General features: G+C 42.0%; 1 protein-coding gene across 1 annotated transcript in view; it reads right to left on the reverse strand.

Annotated features, from left to right (window-relative positions):
* The window catches only part of nox5 (NADPH oxidase, EF-hand calcium binding domain 5), a 94,593-nt gene that overhangs the window by 55,979 nt on the left and 17,593 nt on the right, over positions 1-21,021 (reverse strand). The window contains exons 3-8 of the mRNA XM_063066554.1: positions 15,028-15,151; positions 11,277-11,427; positions 8,681-8,891; positions 6,214-6,451; positions 3,953-4,106; positions 2,327-2,502 (exon numbers count right to left, since the gene is read on the reverse strand). Coding sequence (XP_062922624.1) covers positions 2,327-2,502; positions 3,953-4,106; positions 6,214-6,451; positions 8,681-8,891; positions 11,277-11,427; positions 15,028-15,151 — 1,054 coding nt within the window. The remainder of the gene's footprint in view (positions 1-2,326; positions 2,503-3,952; positions 4,107-6,213; positions 6,452-8,680; positions 8,892-11,276; positions 11,428-15,027; positions 15,152-21,021) is intronic.

Raw genomic sequence — 21,021 nt, forward strand, 5'->3', positions numbered from 1 at the left:
ATTCAGTAAATTAAACAGACATTGTCTAACTTGAAAGACTATTTTGGAACTATTGGATTATTGAACGAAATCCATCTAGGTCACCAAGTATGCTTAAGGGAGGAATTCATCTGGCTGCATGCAAATCCAAACCCATCCAATGCCATCTGAAATCAGTTAACAAGCTGACCACAGGTGTTTTAGCTCTGACTATGTAACTTTCTACAATCTCTGATGGTACAGGGCTAAAGCGACTCTGCAATCTCTCCACTACTACTTCAAACAGAATAACTTATGCCCAGCAGGAGGTTCCGGACTCTGTGCCTGAGGGCTCCGCGACATTTAGTCAGCTCTGTGCTGAACTGAGGCTGAGGCTGCTCCGGGCTTCGTGTCTGTGGACTCACTTTTGTTCTGAATGCTATTTGCTTATTTTTATTGTTTGCACGATATTTTTTCTCTCTGCACATTGGGTGTTTGATGATCAACTTTTTTTAATGGGTTCTTTTGGGATTCTTTGTTTTGTGGCTGCCTGCAAGGAGACAAATCTCAAGGTTGTATAAAGTATACATACTTAGATAATAAATGTACTTTGAACTTTGATAAAGTGACGTACTCATCAAGTCTGCGTAGAATAAGTGCTTTTCTCTCTCTCAACTAGCACCGACGTCCTTATGTTTACTTTATCATTCAAAGTATTTATTTATGTTAAGTTTACATCAACTTTTCTTTCTCATCTTTGTAATGTGGCGGTACAGCAGTGTAGCTGCTTGAGCATTGCTTTACAGCACAAGTAATCACCCATCAGGGTTCAATTCCTGCTGCCGTGTGCATGGAAACCCATGACTGCGCTGGTCTCCACCAGGTGCTCCAGTTTCCTCTCACATTCCAAAGATGTACAGGTTCAGCGGTACTGAGTTCTGGGCATGCTCTGTTGGTGCTGGAAGCATGGCGACACTCGAAGACTGCTAAGCACAATCTTCGCTGATTTGATTTAAAGTAAAATGATGCATTTCGCTGTGTGCTTCGATGAAAATGTGACAAATAAAGCTAATCTTTAGTCTCTTTAATGCACTGTGCTGCTGTTGTTTACAAAAGAGAAACTTCATGGTATTTATACCCTGTTGATATACAGGTATGTTTATAACAATAAACTTGGACTTAAGCTGCTCTTGGCTGACCAGGCCTATCCCCACTCTTATCTTCAGTTTCAACAATATTGATTGTTCTCAAGTACAGAGTCATGGAGAACTACAGCACAGAAATAGGCCATTCAATCCATCTTGCCCGTGCTGAACTGCTACACTGCCTAGTCCCATCAACCTGTACCTGGACCATAGCCCTCCATATCCCTAATCTCCATTCTTTTGAGATAAGAACTAAGGGAATATCCATCATTAAGGATCCCCACCATCCAGGTAGATACCTCTTCTCATTGTTCCCATCAGAGACGAGGTACAGGAGTCTGAAGACACACTCAACGTTTCAGGGGCAGCTTCTCACCCTCTGCCATCAGATTTATGAACAAAAATGAATACATGAACACAATTGCACTATTGTTTGCCCTCTTTTTGCACAACATTTAATTTTTTTATAAAGATATTTATAATAATTTATACTATATTTTATGTATTGCACTATACTGCTGTTGCAAAACAACAAATTTCATGACAAATATCAGTGATTCTGATTCACGTGTACTGCCTCCTACTTCTCATCTGAGCTCCAGCCCCAAAGTTTCAAAGGATTCAAAGAATTTATTATCAAAGTATGCGTGCAGTATACAACTCTGAGATTCGTCTTCTCCACAGACAGCCATGAAACAAAGCAAAACAAGAAAGAAAACCATGGGAACCCATTCAAAGAAAAAACATCAACACCCCCGCCACATGCAAGAAGAACAAATCACGCAAGTGGCAATAAGAAAGAACGTGGCTGCTGTGACTAATCGCGAATTGTCTGACTCATCCAACCATCACAAGTATACAGTCACTTAAATGCAATGAATTACTTTGCTGTTGGTGGCTTTTTATCATTGGTGTAACACATATGCTCCTCTGGGCTCTTGGTCATTAGTGGTAAAGTATAGGGTGAGCAGAGGAACACGTGGGAAACAAGGAGAATTCCAAGAAAGGTGAGTCTGGATTGTTAAGCTGATTCTCAGATTGCACTCAGGCGCTCAGTGATAAACACACCAATGCATCATACAGACTTGGCAAGTTTGCTTACATGCACAGCCTGAAACTCTCCTGGTCGAGCACTTTCTCTGATCTAGCACTGGTCAGGTCCCAAGGACGCTGACTGGAGAGTTTCAACTTGTACTAACATACTGATCTACAGTTGCTTGTACCTCAAAGTGTCCACTCCTGCGGATAAACGTGCTCGAGCAGATCAACATCAACATGATTAAGAACTGCAAGATTATTCCAGTAATGGATGCCAATCCATAGATCCATCCAATCCCTGGCCTTGTGGTGAAGAGGTATTCCCACAACTGGTAGCTTCCATCGCTGTGAGTCATTTTCACTGAAGAAGAAAGAAGCAAACTTCAGTAAATCATCCCCAGTGTTTGTGGCAAATGACACGGACACAGTTAGGGAACAGAGGCAAAGGTGAACCAAACGGCCTAGGGAACACAGGCAGCAAGGCCACTATAGACTAATGGCCCATTTCTCTTCTATAATGTGGGTGGCACAATAGCCTAGGAGTTAGCACCACACTTTATCCCGACAGTGATTACCAACTGGGTTTCAATTTCTGCTACAGTCTGTAAATAATCTGTACGTTCTCTCTGTGACTAACATTCCAAATACATACGGTTAAGGTTAGCAAGTCGTGGGCATGTTATGTTGACGCTGGAAGCGTAGCGACACTTGCAGGCTGCCCTGGCACATCCTCACACTGTGTTGGTCATTGACACAAATGTCAAGTCTCACTGTATGTTTCAATGTACTAATGTAAGTGCCACAAATAAAGCTAACCTTATCCTAAATGTAAGTGATGAAATGAACTTTTCCCTTCATACCACCTGTTTTGGAATGATCTGTATAGAAACACTACGGTCCACCTTTAGCACAACCATGGACTTGTAACTGATGGTAGCTTTGCTTTTGTTATGTACTGTCAATTGTTTCAGTGTGTGGTTTGGGTTTCATGTAGAATTTCGGTATAATTTCAGCTCTGTATTATCTGTATCAATATCCCCGTGATGCTGCTGTCAGCAAGCTTTCCACTGTACCTGTATCTCACCGCACCTGTGCACGTGACAATAAAGTTCAAAGTAAAGTTATCAAATTTATTAAAGTATATATGTCACCATGTACTACCCTGAGATTCATTTTCTGCAGCATTCACAGTAGAACAGAGAAACACAATAGAATCAATGAAAAACTACCCACAAAGACTGACAAAATAACCAATGTGCAAAACAAGACAAACTGTGAAAAGAATAGACAGACAGACCCAGGGAGACAGGCAGAGACAGAGAGAGAATACAAAGAATAAGAGTTGTAGAGCTTTTGAAAGTGAGTCATAGGTTGTGGAATCAATTCAGGGTTAAGGTGTCGTTAGAGTTCTACAGCTTTCTTAGTGATTGCGAGACTTTACTTGGTGGTGTTTTACTATTTACTCCAGAACGAGGGGTCACAGTTTGAGGATAAAGGGGAAGCCTTTTAGGACCGAGATGAGGAAAAACTTCTTCACACAGAGAGTGGTGAATCTGTGGAATTCTCTGCCACAGGAAACAGTTGAGGCCAGTTCATTGGCTATATTTAAGAGGGAGTTAGATATGGCCCTTGTGGCTACAGGGATCAAGGGGTATGGAGGGAAGGCTGGTGCCGGGGTTCTGAGTTGGATGATCAGCCATGATCATAATAAATGGCGGTGCAGGTTCGAAGGGCCGAATGGCCTACTCCTGCACCTATTTTCTATGTTTCTATCTAAGCAATATTGGTTGAGACGGTTTCTGAGCACTTACCAAAGTTCACAACGTGAGCGGCAGTATGAACGGCACTCAATCCAAATATGGCAAATCCCACCAACTGATGCAGGAGAACGTGCTGGTCCAGTGGCAAGACACGCACTACCCAGGTTGCTCTCAACCATGTCAGACACCGGCGCAGCATGAGCACCTTTAAGAAATCAGAGTCAGAATCAGGTTTATTATTATAATTATGATTATGAGGACACATAGTCGCCTTTTATTGTCATTTAGTAATGCATGCATTAAGAAATGATAAAAATGTTTTTCCAGAATGATATCACAAAAACACATGACAAATCGACTTAAAAACTAACAAAAACCACATAATTATAACATACAGTTACAACAGTGCAAAGCAATACCGTAATTTGATAAGAACAACCATGGCACAGTAAAAGTCTCAGAGTCTCTTGAAAGTCCCATCATCTCAAGCAGATGGTAAACCTCCAGCGCCGCCAACTTGCCGATGCAGCATCCCGGAAGCATCCGACCACAGTCAGACCGAGTCCATCCGAAAACTCCGAGCTTCCGACCACCTATTCGACACCGAGCACCGAGCACCATCTCTGCCGAGCGTTTCAACCCTGGCCCCGGCAACAGGCGATATGCAAAGCTGAGGATTTGGGGCCTTCGTCTCCGGAGATTCTCGATCACACAGTAGCAGCGGCAGCGAAACAGGCATTTCAGAAGTTAATCCAGATGTTCCTCTGCGCTTTCTCATGGCTGTCCCCATCAAATCTGGATTGTGCATGGCACCCCTAGTTATACATATCGATATTCATTCGGAACGGCCGCGCGCGCTGTGTCGCATTGCTATCTTCTCCTCCCTCCTTTCTTATTATATTCACAGTTCAGAATTAATTTTATTATCAAAATACATATACAACCCTGAGATTCATTTTCTTGCAGGGATTCACAGTAGACAGAAAGAAACACCATAGAATCAATGAAAAACCATACACAAGATGGACAAACAACCAATGCACAAAAGACAACAAACTTTGCAAATACAATCTTGCCTTTAGGTCCTCAATCTTTTTTTTCCAGATTCTGTACATTTGCTAACAAGATGCTGGTTAGAGGAAGTTTCATTCTCCAACGTTGACGTATGTCATGAAATTTGCTATTTGTGATAGATGTAAAACTGAGACAGCTATACTGACGCACATGCTTTGGTCCTGTTCTATACTGGAACAGTTCTGGATCTCAGTTTTTTCTACAATTTCTAAAGCACTTAAAACTAATTTACAACCCAACAAATTAACTGTGCTTTTTGGAATAATTCCTCAAAATATCCGTGGTAGCTCTGTGTCTGACCAACATGTTATTGCATTTGTTACATTGATAGCTAGGAGGGCCACTTTGTTGAAGTGGAAGGATACATCGGTTCCCATTTTGTCACAAGTGATGCTATGTCTTAGTTTGGAGAAAATTAGAAGTTTAACCTTTGAACCTATGTTTGATTTTGAGAAAAGATGGGGTACATTTGCTCGTTACTATCATTTGAGTTAATTGATAGATCTCCTGCATGATCTAATTGTAAATTTTTGGTATTTTTTTTTCTTGCTGGCAGTTTGATGTTTATCTTTAGAAGCTTTTTGTATGACGCATGGCTCCGGGGTTGAACACCTAATGGGGTTTTTCCCCCACTTTTCCTTGCTTAGTAGGGTTTTTCCTCTTTTTTTTGTCACCAATATTTTTTCAATCTTTAAAACAATGTTTTTTTTCTTGAGACATTGTAAGTGTTGCCTACTTCAATGTACTCGTGTTAATTTTGGATAATAATAATAAAAAGACTTGAAAAGAAAGAAATTTGCTATTTGTGTCAGCAGTACAAGACAAGAATGTAAAGAAAGTAATCTGTAAATTACAATTTTTAAAAAAGAATAAATTAATAGAGCAGAAGAGGAATAAAGAGGTAGTGTTCATGGACCGTTCAGAAGTCTGTTAGCAAAAAGGAAAATGCAGAAGGTGTGTCTTCGGGCTCCTGAACCCTTGTCCTTGATGGTAGTAATGAGAAGAGGGCATGTCTGGGTGGTGAGGTTCCATAATGATGGATGCCACCTTCTTAAGGCACCGCCTTTTGAAGACGTCCTCAGTGGTGGGGACTAAATATCTAAATCTAATCATCGAATCTAAACTCTACTTAAGTAGCACACAGAATGGAAGATTCAGGCCTTGAGCCAGTATGAAAGTCCACCCAACTTTCTTCCCTGAATGGATGACTTTAAATGGAAATGTACGTCATCACTCACCACGACGAAGGTACAGTTGAAGTTCAGGCACTGACCACAGCCCCTTGCCAGCATAAACCATTCACCAGAGCGGCTGTAATTCATAGCCGCAAATGTGAAGAGCAAGATGTTGACCAGGATGTAGCCACACATGAAGAGCAGCTTGCGAATGTTATTCTGCCAGTAGGCTGGTGTCAGGTACCGTGGGGGTTTCCTTGCGTATTTCTCTGCAGTTGGTGGCTTTAGCCAGTTGGCAGCACTAGAAGAGAGTGAACATAGTACCAAATTAGCTACTGTCCTTTGGAGATATCCTAAAGTCCTTAAGTGCATAAGACAAAGGTGCTGAATTAAGCCATTCTGCCCATTGAGTCTTCTCTGCCATTCTATCATCACTGATTTAGGATCTCTCTAAACCCCATTCTCCTGCCTTCTTCCTATAACCTTTGACACCCTTAACCATCAAGAACCTATCAACCTCCACTTTAAATATACTCAATGACTTGGCCTCCACAGCCACTTGGAATTGCAAAGATTCACCACCCTCTAACTAAAGAAATTCCTCCTCATCTCTTTTCTAAAGGGACATCCTTTTATTCTGAGGCTGTGCCCTCTGGTTCTAGACTCCTCCACTATAGAAACATCCTCTCCACGTAAACTGTACCTAGACCTTTCAATATTTGTTAAGTTTCAATGAGATCCCCCCTCATTCTTCTAAACTCTAGTGAATACAGGCTGGAGATCTTCAACACTGGACTGCAGTGTCAATATGGATTCTATGCTTCAACCTCTACAGAGGGATCTAAATCCAAAATATTTGATTCAGGAACATAAAACCGAGATACAGACAACATTTTTGTTCACTGAAACTTTCAGCATTTAGCTTAAGTGCAATCTGATGCTTTTCAAGGAATAGAAGATTATACTGACAAGAAATGGGATCAGAGAAGATTTAAACAGGAACAACTAACTCTTTCTCAATTGAATGATTACAGCACAGAAGAAAAACATTCATTCCTTTGTATCTGCTAGGTCTTTGCTGAAGCAGCTTATGAGTAATTTTTCATCCCTGTTTACCTCTACTATGAGATCTGCTGTTTAACACAAATTCAATTGATACTGAGCTGAATCAGATAGTTCCCAATTCCAACAAATGAAAAGTTGCTGTGAGCACAATAAACCGTTCTGATACTGTAAAATGGCAATATACACTGAGTGGCCACATTATTAGGTACGTCCTGCCTCTAATAAAGTGACCACTGACTACCTTCGTGGTCTTCTGCTCTTGTAGCCCTTGCTCTGCTGCACACCACTGTTGAAACGGGTTACTCTGCTGCACACCACTGTTGAAACGGGTTATTGTCAACTTCCTAACAGCTTGTACCAGTCTGACCATTTTCCTGTGACCTCTCTTATTAACAAGGCATTTTCACCCACAGAACTGCCACTCACTAGATGCTTGTATTTTCCACACCATTCTCTGTAAACTCTAGAGCAGGGGTTCCCAACCTTTTTTCCACCATGGACCAATACCATTAAGCAAGGGGGTCTGTGGACCCCAGATTAAGAACCCCTGCTCTAGAGACCATTGTGCGTAAAAATCCCAGGAGATCAGCAGTTTCTCAGATACTCAAACCACCCTATCTGGCACAAATAATCATTCCATGGTCAGAGTTACTTCCCCTTTCTGATGTTTGGTCTAAACAACAACAGAACCGCTTGAAAATGTCTGCATGCTTTTTCTGCATTCTATTGCTGCCACATGATTGGCTGATTATATATTTGCATTAATGAGCAGGTGTATAGGTGTACCTAATAAAGTGCCCACTGCGTGTATATTAGCAATATAAAGGCACTTGAAAGGGTATGGAAAAGATTTGCAAAAGTGTTATAGATCTTACAGCAATCAGGAAAGATTAAACAGGCTGAAGTTAATTTCTTTTTCAAAAAAAGAAAATTATGAGTGTCTGAAAGAGTTTGGTGGAGGAATACCACTTTGATCGATACCACAACAAGAGGCATTAGATAGAAGATAGTCACATCAACTTCTAATGGGAAAATGTCTTTTCTCATGGAATGATAACATTTAGCCTAAACATATCAAGGAAATGATGGAGAAATATATGAAAGAGTAAGGAATAAATGATTATGTAAAGAATAAATGATAAGAAATGGGAATAAAGAAGATTTAAAACACCACAGGGCATATGACAAACATAAGGGATTCTGCAGATGCTGGAAATCCAGGGAACACACACAAAATGCTGGAGGAGCTCACAGGTCAGGCAGCATCTATGGAGAGGAATAAACAGTTGACACTTTGGGCTGAGTCTCTTCATCAGAATCTTATCCGAACTGTATGCAAAACACTGTATCTTGACCAATTCCAATTCCAAGACAGAAAATATCGTGCCAGTTAGAACAACGGCAGGAGTAACTTTGGCACAGACAGGCACAGGTTAAGAAACTGAATTCAATCCAGAGTGCCTACCTGATTGTTAAGTTCTCCATTACTTCTGGGAAGCTCTCTAGCTCCTCCTTGAGCTCCTCAAAGGTAATGGTGCCACTGTTGTCTTTGTCAGCAGATTCAAAGAGAGCGAGAGTGAGGTCGTCCAGCTTCTCCTCGGGCAACGAGATGGCACTTTCACGCAAGCAGGACTTGAGGACTGTGCGTAACTCATCGGGGTCAATGGAGCCACTGCCTAGAAACAAAGGATGTACAGAAGAGCAGCAAGCCCTTTGGTCCACGATGTGTGTGCCCAGCGAGATACCAAACTAAACTAATACCTTTACCTGCACAGGATCCACATTCCTCCACTCGCTGCATATTTACCTGTCTATCCAAAAGCCCCTTGAATGCAACTATCATTTCTGCTTCTACTTTCTATGTAAAAATAACTTGCCCCACACATCCTCTTTGAATTAAGTTAAATTTTACCCCTCTCACCTTAAAGCTATGCCCTCGACAATTTGACATTTCTATACTGGGAGATTACGCTAAATTCAAGTTTGAAGTGACACTGAGATTCTTATTATATACTTTATTGCTGCCAAACAATTGATACTAGAACGTACAATCATCACAGTGATATTTGATTCTGTGCTTCCCGCTCCCTGGATTACAAACCAATGATAAATATTAAAAATTTAAATTATAAATCATAAATAGAAAATAGAAAAATGGAAAGTAAGGTAGTGCAAAAAAACCCGAGAGGCAGGTCTGGATATTTGGAGGGTACGGCCCAGATCCGAGTCAGGATCTGTTCAGCAGTCTTATCACAGTTGGAAAGAAGCTGTTCCCAAATCTGGCCGTACAAGTCTTCAAGCTCCTGAGTCTTCTCCCGGAAGGGAAGAGGGACGAAAAGTGTGTTGGCTGGGTGGGTCGTGTCCTTGATTATCCTGGAAGCACTGCTCCGACAGCGTGCGGTGTAAAGTGAGTCCAAGGACGGAAGATTGGTTTGTGTGATGTGCTGCGCCGTGTTTACAATCTTCTGCAGCTTCTTCCGGTCTTGGACAGTGTCTAGTATAAAACCTAACAAAATTTCTCCTCCTACTGCATTTTCTATTGACTTCACCATGATTCTCCATATTCTTCATTTACTCTCACTCATCCTTAGTGACCTTCCTTGTGATGGAAATCAGTCCCACTTTGTCCATCAATAAAACAGAAGTCAGTTTTTCTTTGTGGTGTGAGAACAGCAACTGAACATTGGAAGCAAAAGCCAGAGTAGATCATATTGTTCATTACGCCTGCTTCACGTGGGTTGACCTAACTCCCAGCCATAATCTCCGTGCCTTAAAGTGTCTCAGCCACTGCCTTGAACATATTCATTCACAGCTAAAGAATTCCAAATATTTACAACAAATCAAGATATTTCTTTTCATCACAATCTCAAGAGGCCAATTTGTGAACCTGAGATCATGTTCCTAGTTCTCAGCTCTCCAGCTAGAGAAATTATTCTTTTTGCCATCTACCCTGACAATCTGTCTCAAAATCTTATACGTCTTTAATTTTTCTAAAAAGTGAAGGCAACTTTCCAGGCCCTGTCTGCAGCGTTGAAACATAAAAACATAGAAAGATAGAAAACCTACAGCACATTATTTTTCTAAATTCCATGTACCTATCTAAGAGTGTCTTAAAAGATCCTATTGTATCCAAAAGTTCATAATATATGTAATGCCCTAGTGAAGATTTCGATTGCTATGCTGTAGGCATTTCATTTTAGCAGTTTTCCGCAAAAAACAGTGTGTCCTGCAGGTAGACAGTTTCGGCTTTGGCTAAAGATGAGAAGACCTGCTGTTCAACTTAAGAATGTTGTGGCAACCAATCAGGATTGTGGGATCTGGAGAAAGCTCTAAAGAGAGTGGGACGGAGAGGGAGTGGGATGGACAGTAGTCTAGTTTGGGGATAGTTTGGGGATGTTTTGGCGGGACCTGCGGAGTGGAACAGAAGGGAAGATGCTGCAGAATGCCGTGGGGAGGACAGCCCCCTTTGCAAGAAGTGCTTTCTGCAGATGAATGGCTCCAAAGTGGAGAGCCAATACTCCTGAGAAAGAGTCAGTTTGTTCAAGATGGACCTCAAGGGAAGTTCAGACTGTGGCAGGTGCTTTCACGCAGACCATGGATTTATACCCAGCTTTGGAAGAGACGAGTTCCAAGGGTCATGTGCACATTTAGACTGGTTTAACTGTAATAGGCCCGTTTATTTATTTTTCTTTCTTTTAATTACTGTTTGATAAAGCTGAAATTGGTAAATATACTTATTTTATAATTTTATGCAGTGTGTGATCTGTTATTTCTTGCCAATCTATAATTGCATATGGGCAGTATTTACAGAGCATTCGCTCAAATTTGAGGTTTCTCTGATTGCAACATCATGGTGTTCCTGTTTGGTTGAGCCCCAAATCATACCAACCATAGATGTAGAGTGTTTCTGAAAGTGGCCTTCTCACCACAGCTTTTAGCAGAGCTAGCTAATGACCAGAGTTTGCATATGAGCCCGGTGAGAGGGTTACATATAAAACTTAATTTTTTTGGTAACCACAAGGTCTTGCTAATCAACAGATGCAATGGAATGAAAATATTACCATCTACATCATAGACTTGGAAAAGGAATCGTAGCTTGTCTGTTTCACTCCCATGTGTGAGGAGATTCAGAGCCTTCAACAATTCATCCAGGCTTATGCTGCCACTCCCGTCAGAGTCAAACAAAGCGAAAAACCTCTCTGCAAAGAAAGACTGAGGAAAGAGACAATAAAATGAAAAAAAAGAGGACTAAATGAATTGAACTGAATTGAATTGACTTTATTTCTTACATCCTTCACATACGTAAGGAGTAAAAATCTTTACGTTACATCCCGATCTAAATGTGCAATGTGCAATTGTAGTAATTTATAATAAATAGCACAGTCAATGTAATACAGAGTACGCTCAAGTCAGCGTGAGTTCATCAGTCTGGTGGCCTGGTGGAAGAGACTGCTGGTCCTGGCTTTTATGCTGTGGTACCGTTTCCCAGATGGTAGCAGCTGGAATAGATTGTGGTTGGGATGGCTTGGGTCCCCAGTGATCCTACGGGCCTTCTTTACACACCTGTCCTTGTAAATGTCCTGAATCATGGGAAGTTCACAACTACAGATGCACTGGGCTGTCCACACCACTCTCTGCAGAGTCCTGCGGTTAAGGGAGGTACAGTTCCCATACCAGGCAGTCATGCAGCCAGTCAGGATGCTCTCAATTGTGGCTCTGTAGGAAGTTCTTACAATTTGGGGGCCCATGCCAAACTTCCTCAACCATCTGAGGTGAAAGAGGCGCTGTTGTGCCTTTTTCACCACACAGCTGGTGCGTACGGACCACGAGGTCCTTGGTGATATGGATGCCGAAGAACTTGAAGCTGTTTACCCTCTCAACTCCAGATCCATTGATGTCTCCTTTCCTCCCATAATCCACAACCAGCTCCTTTGTTTTTGTGACGTTGAGGGAGAGGTTGTTTTCCTGACACCACTGTGTCAAAGAGATAAGTTCTTCCCTGTAGGCCACCTTGTTATTGTTTGATTTAAGGCCAATCAATGTAGTGTCGCCAGCAAATTTAATTAGCAGATTGGAGTTGTAGGTGGCGATACAGTCATGGGTATACAGGGAGTAAAGGAGAGGACTGAGCACACAGCCCTGAGGGGCTCCTGTATTGAGAGTCAGAGGGGTGGAGGCGAGGGAGCTCAATCTTACCACCTGCCGGCGATCTGACAGGAAGTCCAGGATCCAGCTGCACAAGGTAGGGTCAAGGCCAAAGACTCTGAGCTTCTTGTCGAGCCTGGATGGAACTATGGTGTTGAATGCTGAACTGTAGTCCAAGAACTGCATTCTCACATAAGCATCCTTCTTCTCCACATGTGTAAGGACTGTGTGTAGAGCTGTGGCTATTGCGTCATCTGTCGATCGGTTATGTCGGTAGGCGAACTGTAGGGGGTCCATTTTGGGTGGTAGCAAGCTGAAGATGTAAACCTTGACCAGCCTCTCAAAGCATTTGCTTATTATTGAGAGTCAGAGGGTTGGAGGTGAAGGAGCCCACTCTTACAATGTGTATCTACTTCCACATTGATTCTTGGAATCAATGTGCAAGTAGATGTCACCAGCCCATCCTAGAATCGCAGGAGTGTTTCATCATGGAAGAAGATTGAGTAGAATGCTAGATCCATTTAACAGTAATCTAGCTAACCCCATTCCCAAAATTCTGTATATCCTTTCCGCACAGTAGCATAGCAGTTAGCGTAACAATTAATAGCACCCACGACCCAGGTTCAATTCCCACCACAATTGCCTGACCTGCTGAGTTCCTCCAGTGTATTGTGAGTGTTGCTTTGACTCCACCATCTGCAGATTATTTTCTGTTTTTTTCACCTGGCACCTACCAGCCTTCTTCCCACCCCCCCCCCCACCTTCTTTATAGGGCCTCTGCCCCTTCCCTCTTCAGTCCTGACGAAGGGTTCCGGCCTGAAACATTATCTGTTCTTTTCCACGGATGCTGCCCAACCTGCTGAGTTCCTCCAGCGTGTTGTGAGTGTCAATTCCCGCCACTCTCCTTGGCCGTGTGGATTTCCTCCAAGTGGTTTCCTCCCAGTTCCAAAGACATACAGGTTAGGGTTCCTACATTGTGGGGCGGAGGCATGGTGACATTTGCAAGCAGCCTCCAGCACATCCTCGAATTGTGTTAGCCATTGACACAAATGACACATTTCGATGTTCATGTGACAAATAAAGCTAATCTTTAATCTTCAATCTTTTCCTTTTGATCATTACAATAAATCCATTTCAAGTATTACATTCAGCCAGTCATTCCAGACCCTAATCTCTCATACTATAAAAAATGATTGTCAAAAGAACCTTTCATTCTTTTGTCAACCACTTCATTCTGTGTCTGTTCCAAAAATCTTCTTTTTGCCTTTCTGATGCTGGGGCTTATCACAGTGCAAGTGTCAGTCCTTTGAAAGGGCTTGTGCGTTTAATATTTCAATAATATTTGAGTAAGCATTCATATTCATTTAAATAATTCATTGCAGGTTATACGTTTAAATAGGTGAATTGCATATATCATCACGCCACCACGTGATACGTGCGTGCCTCTCTTAAACACGAAGTTAGACCCGCATTTCGGACTCCCATGTCTTCCTTTGAATTAGTTTAATGTTTTGAAGTTGCAATACATAACTGAACCATTCAATTAGGCTCATTTGCCTGTTCGTTGCCAAAAAGCTTGTAAATAACCAAATTTCGATTTCTTATCTGTACCTCTTTTTTTTAAGTGATGTTTTAACCTGCCTCCAGAAATGGCATTACTGATTGTAACAATGGTCAGGACTTCTCTGATCAAAATAACATCCTCTGTTAAAAAATGTTCTCATTTTCCACGGTTTGTCTTTTTGGGGTGGGGGGAGGAATCATGATGAAATGTGAGCTTCAAGGGGGTAGACAGGTAGTTGGTGAGGCGGAATGAAACAAAAATCGCTGCTGGGGGTTGGATGCTGAAATGAGAGCCATCATGACAGGTCAGTACATATCCAAGTGTGACTGATTCCCTAAGCTGGACACATCAGTCAGGGATCCACACCACAGCCGGAGAGACAGTGTAGGTAACATAAAAGCTGACCCCTCACTAGTTTTGTAAAGGCCAACTCTCTGCACATGTAACCTGCCCTGTCTGTGATCCAAAGTCATAGTGATGGCATTCATTTGTTCATCAGTTGCCTCTGTACATCCCTGTACTCCTCTATACTTGAACACTTCAGAAAGGAGAGTCTTCAATTTAACAACAGACACAAAATGCTGAGGGAACTCAGCAGGCCAGGCAGCATCTATGGAGGGATGAGACCCTTCATCGGGACTGGAAAGGAAGAGGAAGAGATAAGAAGGTGGAGAGAGGGTAAGGAGTACAATCTAGCAGGTGATAGCTAAGACCAGGTGAGGGTGAAGGTGGGTTGATAGGGGAGGAGGAGACGAAGTAAGAGGCTGGAAGGCGATAGGTAGAAGAGAATAAGGGCTGAAGAAGGGGGATCTGATAGGAGAGGAGAGTGGACCATGGGAGAAAGAGAAAGAGGAGGGGCACTAGAGGGAGAACTGGTGAGGAGAAGAGAAGTGTCTTCACCTGGAAGGCCTGTTTGAATCTTCAGGTTATCTCTGCAACCTCACTGAAGTTAAATCACACAGCACTTAAAAGTACGGGGTGTTGCAAATCAGTTGTCCATCTACAGTGTTAGCTCATTTTCTCTGGTTAAAATCAGCAATCTTTAACTACTGAGGTATAAAGTAGACATGGAATATTCTCTTTGTGCATGAATAAAAGCTTGCCTCTTTCACTTTGAGTGCTGTCTTGAATTCTTCCAAATCAATCTCCTTATCCTCGCCAGCAATGTTTTCGAACTGCTTAGTTACCCATTCCAACCATTTGGCATCGTCATCCATGGTCACAGTGCTGTAACAGGCAAGGGATGATAAAACAACTGATCAGTACTTGGAGACAGTAAATATCATTGCTTTCAACATTTCAGTCCCTCTCCGCTTTCTCCCCAAAGTTCTCAATCATTTCTCTAAAACCCCACAACTTTTTTTCTCATTAGTCATAGTCATACTTTATTGATCCCGGGGGAAATTGGTTTTCGATACAGTTGCACCATAAGTAATAAATAGTAATAAAACCATAAATAGTTAAATAGTAATATGTAAATTATGGCAGGAAATAAGTCCAGGACCAGCCTATTGGCTCAGGGTGTCTGACCCTCCAAGGGAGAAGCTGTAAAGTTTGGTGGCCACGGGCAGGAATGACTTCCTATGACGCTCTGTGTTGCATCTCGGTGGAATGAGTCTCAGGCTGAATGTACTCCTGTGCCCAACCAGTACATTATGTATTGGATGGGAAACATTGTCCAAGATGGCATGCAACTTGGACAGCATCCTCTTTTCAGACACCACCGTCAGAGAGTCCAGTTCCATCCCCACAACATCACTGGCCTTACGAATGAGTTTGTTGATTCTGTTGGTGTCTGCTACCCTCAGCCTGCTGCCCCAGCACACAACAGCAAACATGATAGCACTGGCCACCACAGACTCATAGAACATCCTCAGCATCGTCCGGCAGATGTTAAAGGACCTCAGTCTCCTCAGGAAATAGAGACGGCTCTGACCCTTCTTGTAGACAGCCTCAGTGTTCTTTGACCAGTCCAGTTTATTGTCAATTCGTATCCCCAGGTATTTGTAATCCTCCACCATGTCCACACTGACCCCCTGGATGGAAACAGGGGTCACCGGTACCTTAGCTCTTCTCAGGTCTACCACCAGCTCCTTAGTCTTTTTCACATTAAGCTGCAGATAATTCTGCTCACACCATGTGATAAAGTTTCCTACCGTAGCCCTGTACTCAGCCTCATCTCCCTTGCTCATGTATCCAACTATGGCAGAGTCATCAGAAAACTTCTGAAGATGACAAGACTCTGTGCAGTAGTTGAAGTCTGAGGTGTAAATGGTGAAGAGAAAGGGAGACAAGACATTGAAGTCATTTATACTTTTCCTTGGAAGTCCAAGAGATATTGGCTGTAAATATTCCCCTCATTTCATTTATTAATCCCAACTTGCTTCCTGTTGCATTGAGACCTGTGATCTTAACAATGTGAAAAGTTTATTTTTCCTCCATACATTATGTATACATACGTACATCCCTAAGGTGTGTTGGTTAACACAAATTATGTATTTCACTGTATGTTTCTATGTACATGTGATAAATAAATCCAAATCTAGATTTGCATTATTCTACCTTCATCATGTTATTTTGGAGGTAATAACTGTTACAGTGTGGGCAGATATAAGCTCCCAACCTTCATGAAAGTTTTGGTGCTTTAGCAAGTGCTTTCAATGGTATGAAAACAACCTAACTCTCAACGTGGACAAGACAAAAGAGATGATTGTGGACTTCGGGAATGTACAGGGCAACCACTCCCATTAAACATCAATGGCTTTGCAGTGCAGAGTGAAGAGCACAATGTTCCTTAGTGTCCACATAATAATGATCTAACCTGGAGACACAACAGCTCCTCATTAGTCCAGAAGGCACAGCAGTGTCTGCACTTTCTGAGGAGACTGTGCCATGCAAGGCTCCCAGGCACTATTCTAATAACCTACTACAGGAACATCATCGAAGGTGTCTTGTCTAGCTACATCATTGTGTGATACAGAAGCTGCAAGGCACCACAAGACCCTACAGTGGACAGCAGAAACTGCCAATAGGGTCTCCAGGTCTCCCTCCTCCCTGCTTGTGACATTTACCGGCAGCACTGAATATGAAGGGCCCAAAGCATTGTTCAAGATCCATACCACCCATCCCACAGTCTCTTTGACCCACCACCATCAGGAAGTTTAAGTTCAAGTTTATTATCATCTGACTGCATACACATACAGTGCATAGTACCACAAAAAGCTATTACCACAAATATTAATAAAATACAACTCAAAATGCATGTGAACTGCACAGCACAGGTAAACAATAAAGAATACAGTACACATACAAGGTAGAACGTACAGGGTAAATGGTAAGGCACTGAGGAGTGCAGTAGAACAGAGGGATCTGGGAATACAGATACAAAATTCCCTAAAAGTGGCGTCACAGGTAGTTAAGGTCGTAAAGAGAGCTTTTGGTACTTTGGCCTTTATTAATCAAAGTATTGAGTATAAGAGCTGGAATGTTATGATGAGGTTGTATAAGGCATTGGTGAGGCCGAATCTCGAGTATTGTGTTCAGTTTTGGTCACCAAATTACAGGAAGGATATTAATAAGGTTGAAAGATTGCGGAGAAGGTTTACAAGGATGTTGCCGGGACTTGAGAAACTCAGTTACAGAGAAAGGTTGAATAGGTTAGGACTTCATTCCCTGGAGCGTAGAAGAATGAGGGGAGATTTGACAGAGGTATATAAAATTATGATGTGTATAGACAGAGTGAATGCAAGCAGGCTTTTTCCACTGAGGCAAGGGGAGAAAAAAAACCAGAGGACATGGGTTAAGGGTGAGGGGGAAAAGTTTAAAGAGAACATTGAACATTCTTCACACAGAGAGTGGTGGGAGTATGGAATGAGCTGCCAGACGAGGTGGTAAATGCGGGTTCTTTTTTAACATTTAAGAATAAATTGGACAGATACATGGATGGGAGGTGTATGGAGGGATATGGTCCGTGTGGGTCAGTAGGACTAGGCAGAAAATGGTTTGGCACAGCCAAGAAGGGCCAAAAGGCTTGTTTCTGTGCTGTAGTTTTTCTATGGTTTCTTTGGTTTCTAAACAGTAAAGAAGTATCGGAGCATCAGACCTAGAATCAGGAATGGGTAACAACTTCTTCCCCTAGAGTGTGAATACCACACAGCGAGCTGTTTACTTAATTGTTTACTGTATACCTGTGCTGTGCACTTCACATGCATTATGATTACATTTTATTAACTTATTTGTGGTAATATTTTGTCTTATATGCCATGCGTGATATATGCATTGTCGGTGCACCATAGTCCAGAGGAACATTGTTTCATTTGGTTGTATATATGTACAGTCAGATGACAATAAACTTGAACTATGGATATTGAGACAAAAAGGGAATTAAGCAATATAGAATCATTGAAAATGTTCCCTTAAAATATTAATTCATCTCTTTTATTGCTGAAGGATGGACTATAGACATACAATACAGAGCAAGGAAGGTTATTTTTCCTACAAATTAATGTTAAATATTATATATAGGTATAAAACTCATACACTGTTAGCTTAAAGGGAAACACAACATAATCTTATGGTATTGAAACTATAAAAATCTTCAGGCTCTGTATATTGAACAGGAAACATTCAAGTCAAATTAAATTTATCAAAGTGCATATATGTCACCATATATTACTTAGAGATCCATTTTCTTCCAGGCATTTACAGGAAAATAAAGACATATTATAAATAACCAAACTATACATAAACAAAGACTGGTAAACATTCAATGTGCAAAAGAAGACAAATTGTGCAAGGAAGCAAGTAAGTAAATAAACAAACAAATAAATAAATAAATAAATAGGTAAATAGATAAATAGACAGACAATAAAAACTGAGAACATGAGCTATCTATGCTGGTTCAGGAGGAGCCTGATGGTTGTCAGGTAATAACCCTTCCTAAACCTGGTGGAGTGGGACCCAAGGCATCTCTACCTGCTACCCAATGGTAGGAGCGAGAAGAGAGCATGGCCTGGATGGCAGGGTTCCTTGTTGATGTTGCTGCTTTCTTTTGGCAGCACTCCTTGTGAATATGCTCAGTGGTGGAGACGCCTTTTCCTGAGTTGGACCGGGTTGTATCCACCATTTTCTGTCGACTTTTCCATTCCTGGGCATTGGCATTTCCATACCAGACTATGCTGCAATCAGTCAGGATACTCTCCACTATGTATCTGGCCAAGATGGTGCCTGCGAACAATGCTCCCTCAGTCAACGCCTTCTAGATAGACCACGAAGCTGTTTATTTCACTTTACGTCTGTTTCTCACCTTAAATGTGTGTCTGGAAATGTGTCAGAGAAGGTGCTGCATGGCCCGGGGGGGGGGGGGGGGGAACCTCTGCGTTTATGTGGTGTGTTAGCATGTTACCAAGGTTTTACATTTATGGATTTGGGCCATGGACTATGGATTTTTTTTAGTGTTATGGTTTTCATGTTATGTGTTGTTGCCCGTTCTTTCTCATTGTCTTTTTTGTGTGGGGGGTGGGATTTGGGGGTCGATGTTCTTGTTGCATTTTTATTAGGTTTTTTGTGTTGGGGAGGGAGATTTGGGGGCCACTTATTGTGTTTTTGTGCTGGAGAAAGGGGGTTTGTGGGGTTTATGATCATGTTGCCGTTCTTTTTTTGTGCCATGGGAGGGGGGGGGGTGGTCAGTTTACTGGTTCTCTTTTAACTTACTTCCATGACTTTCCTTTGTTTCCTGACTATAATTTAATGCAATATAACATTGTATAATTTATACATTCTTTGATAATAAATGTACTTCGAATCTTGAATCTGGAGAGGATGAATCTCAGAGTTGTATACTGGATACGTACTTTGATAATAACTGAACCTTTGAAGTTCATCAAAGTTTTAGATGACATGCCAAATCTGTGCAAACTTCTAAGAAAGTAGAGGCACTGTCATGCCTTCTTTGTAATGGCATTTATGTGCTGGTGCTAGGATAGATCCTGTGATATGAAAAAGTGAGGGAATTTAAAGTGCTGCCCCGTTCACCTCTGTTCCCCTTTGGCGGTCTGGCTCATGGACCTACAGCTCCTTCCTCCAGTGGTTGATAATCAGCTCTTTGGTTTTGCTGATGCTAAGTGAGAGGTTACTGCTGTGGCACCATTCAACATACATGGAATATTCTTTTGCTCTTCTGAAGAATGTTCGGCACAGACTAGATGAGCCAAAGGGCCTGTTTCTGTACAGTACTTTGCAATAACTCTATGACTCTAAGATATGTTACTTATTTTACTTTGAACACTGACTTTAACTCCTCCAAATCAATCTTCATTCAAACTGCTTCCAACATATGAGGCGCATTTGGCAGCTTTGGGCCTGTACTCACTGGAATTTAGAAGAATGCTGGGCGGAGGGGGGAATCTTATTGAAACCTACCGAACGTTGAAAGGACTAGATACGTGCATGTGGAGAGGATGGTTCCTCTGGTGAGGGTAACCAAAACTAGAGAGCACAGCCTCAAAATTGAGGGCAACCTTTTAGAAGTAAGGAGGTTTTTTTTTTAGCCAAAGAGTGGTGAATCTGTGGAATGCTCTGCCACAGACTGAGGTGGAGGCCAAGTCCATGGGTATATTTAAAGCAAAAGTTGATAGATTCCTGATTGGTTGGAGGGCATCAAAGGACATCCTGAGAGGGCAGGGGTAAGGGGTTGAACGGGATCAAGGATCTGCCATGATGAAATGGCAGAGGGGACTCAACGGGCTGAATGGCCTAATTATGCTCCTGTATCTTATGGTCTGCTTCATCTAATTTCAAATTACGAAGACTGACTCATAAAAGAATGATTTAATTGGAGATAGTGATCTAAAAGAACCTTTCCAATAATGTAATGCAAAGTCAAATAGTTTAATAAAAGGCAGAAACCCCAAGGCCGTGTGCTCAGCCCACTGCTGTTCACGTTGCTGACGCATTACGATATCGCAGGATTCAGCTCAAACTGTGTCATCAAGTTTGCGAATGACACAACACTGGTTGGCCTCATCAACACCAATGACGAGATTGAGTGCAGAGGGGAAGTGGCGCAGTTGGTGAATTGGTAGGAGGAGAACAACCTA

The sequence above is a fragment of the Mobula hypostoma genome, chromosome 13 (genome assembly GCF_963921235.1).
Source record: "Mobula hypostoma chromosome 13, sMobHyp1.1, whole genome shotgun sequence".
NCBI classification, from domain to species: domain Eukaryota; kingdom Metazoa; phylum Chordata; class Chondrichthyes; order Myliobatiformes; family Myliobatidae; genus Mobula; species Mobula hypostoma.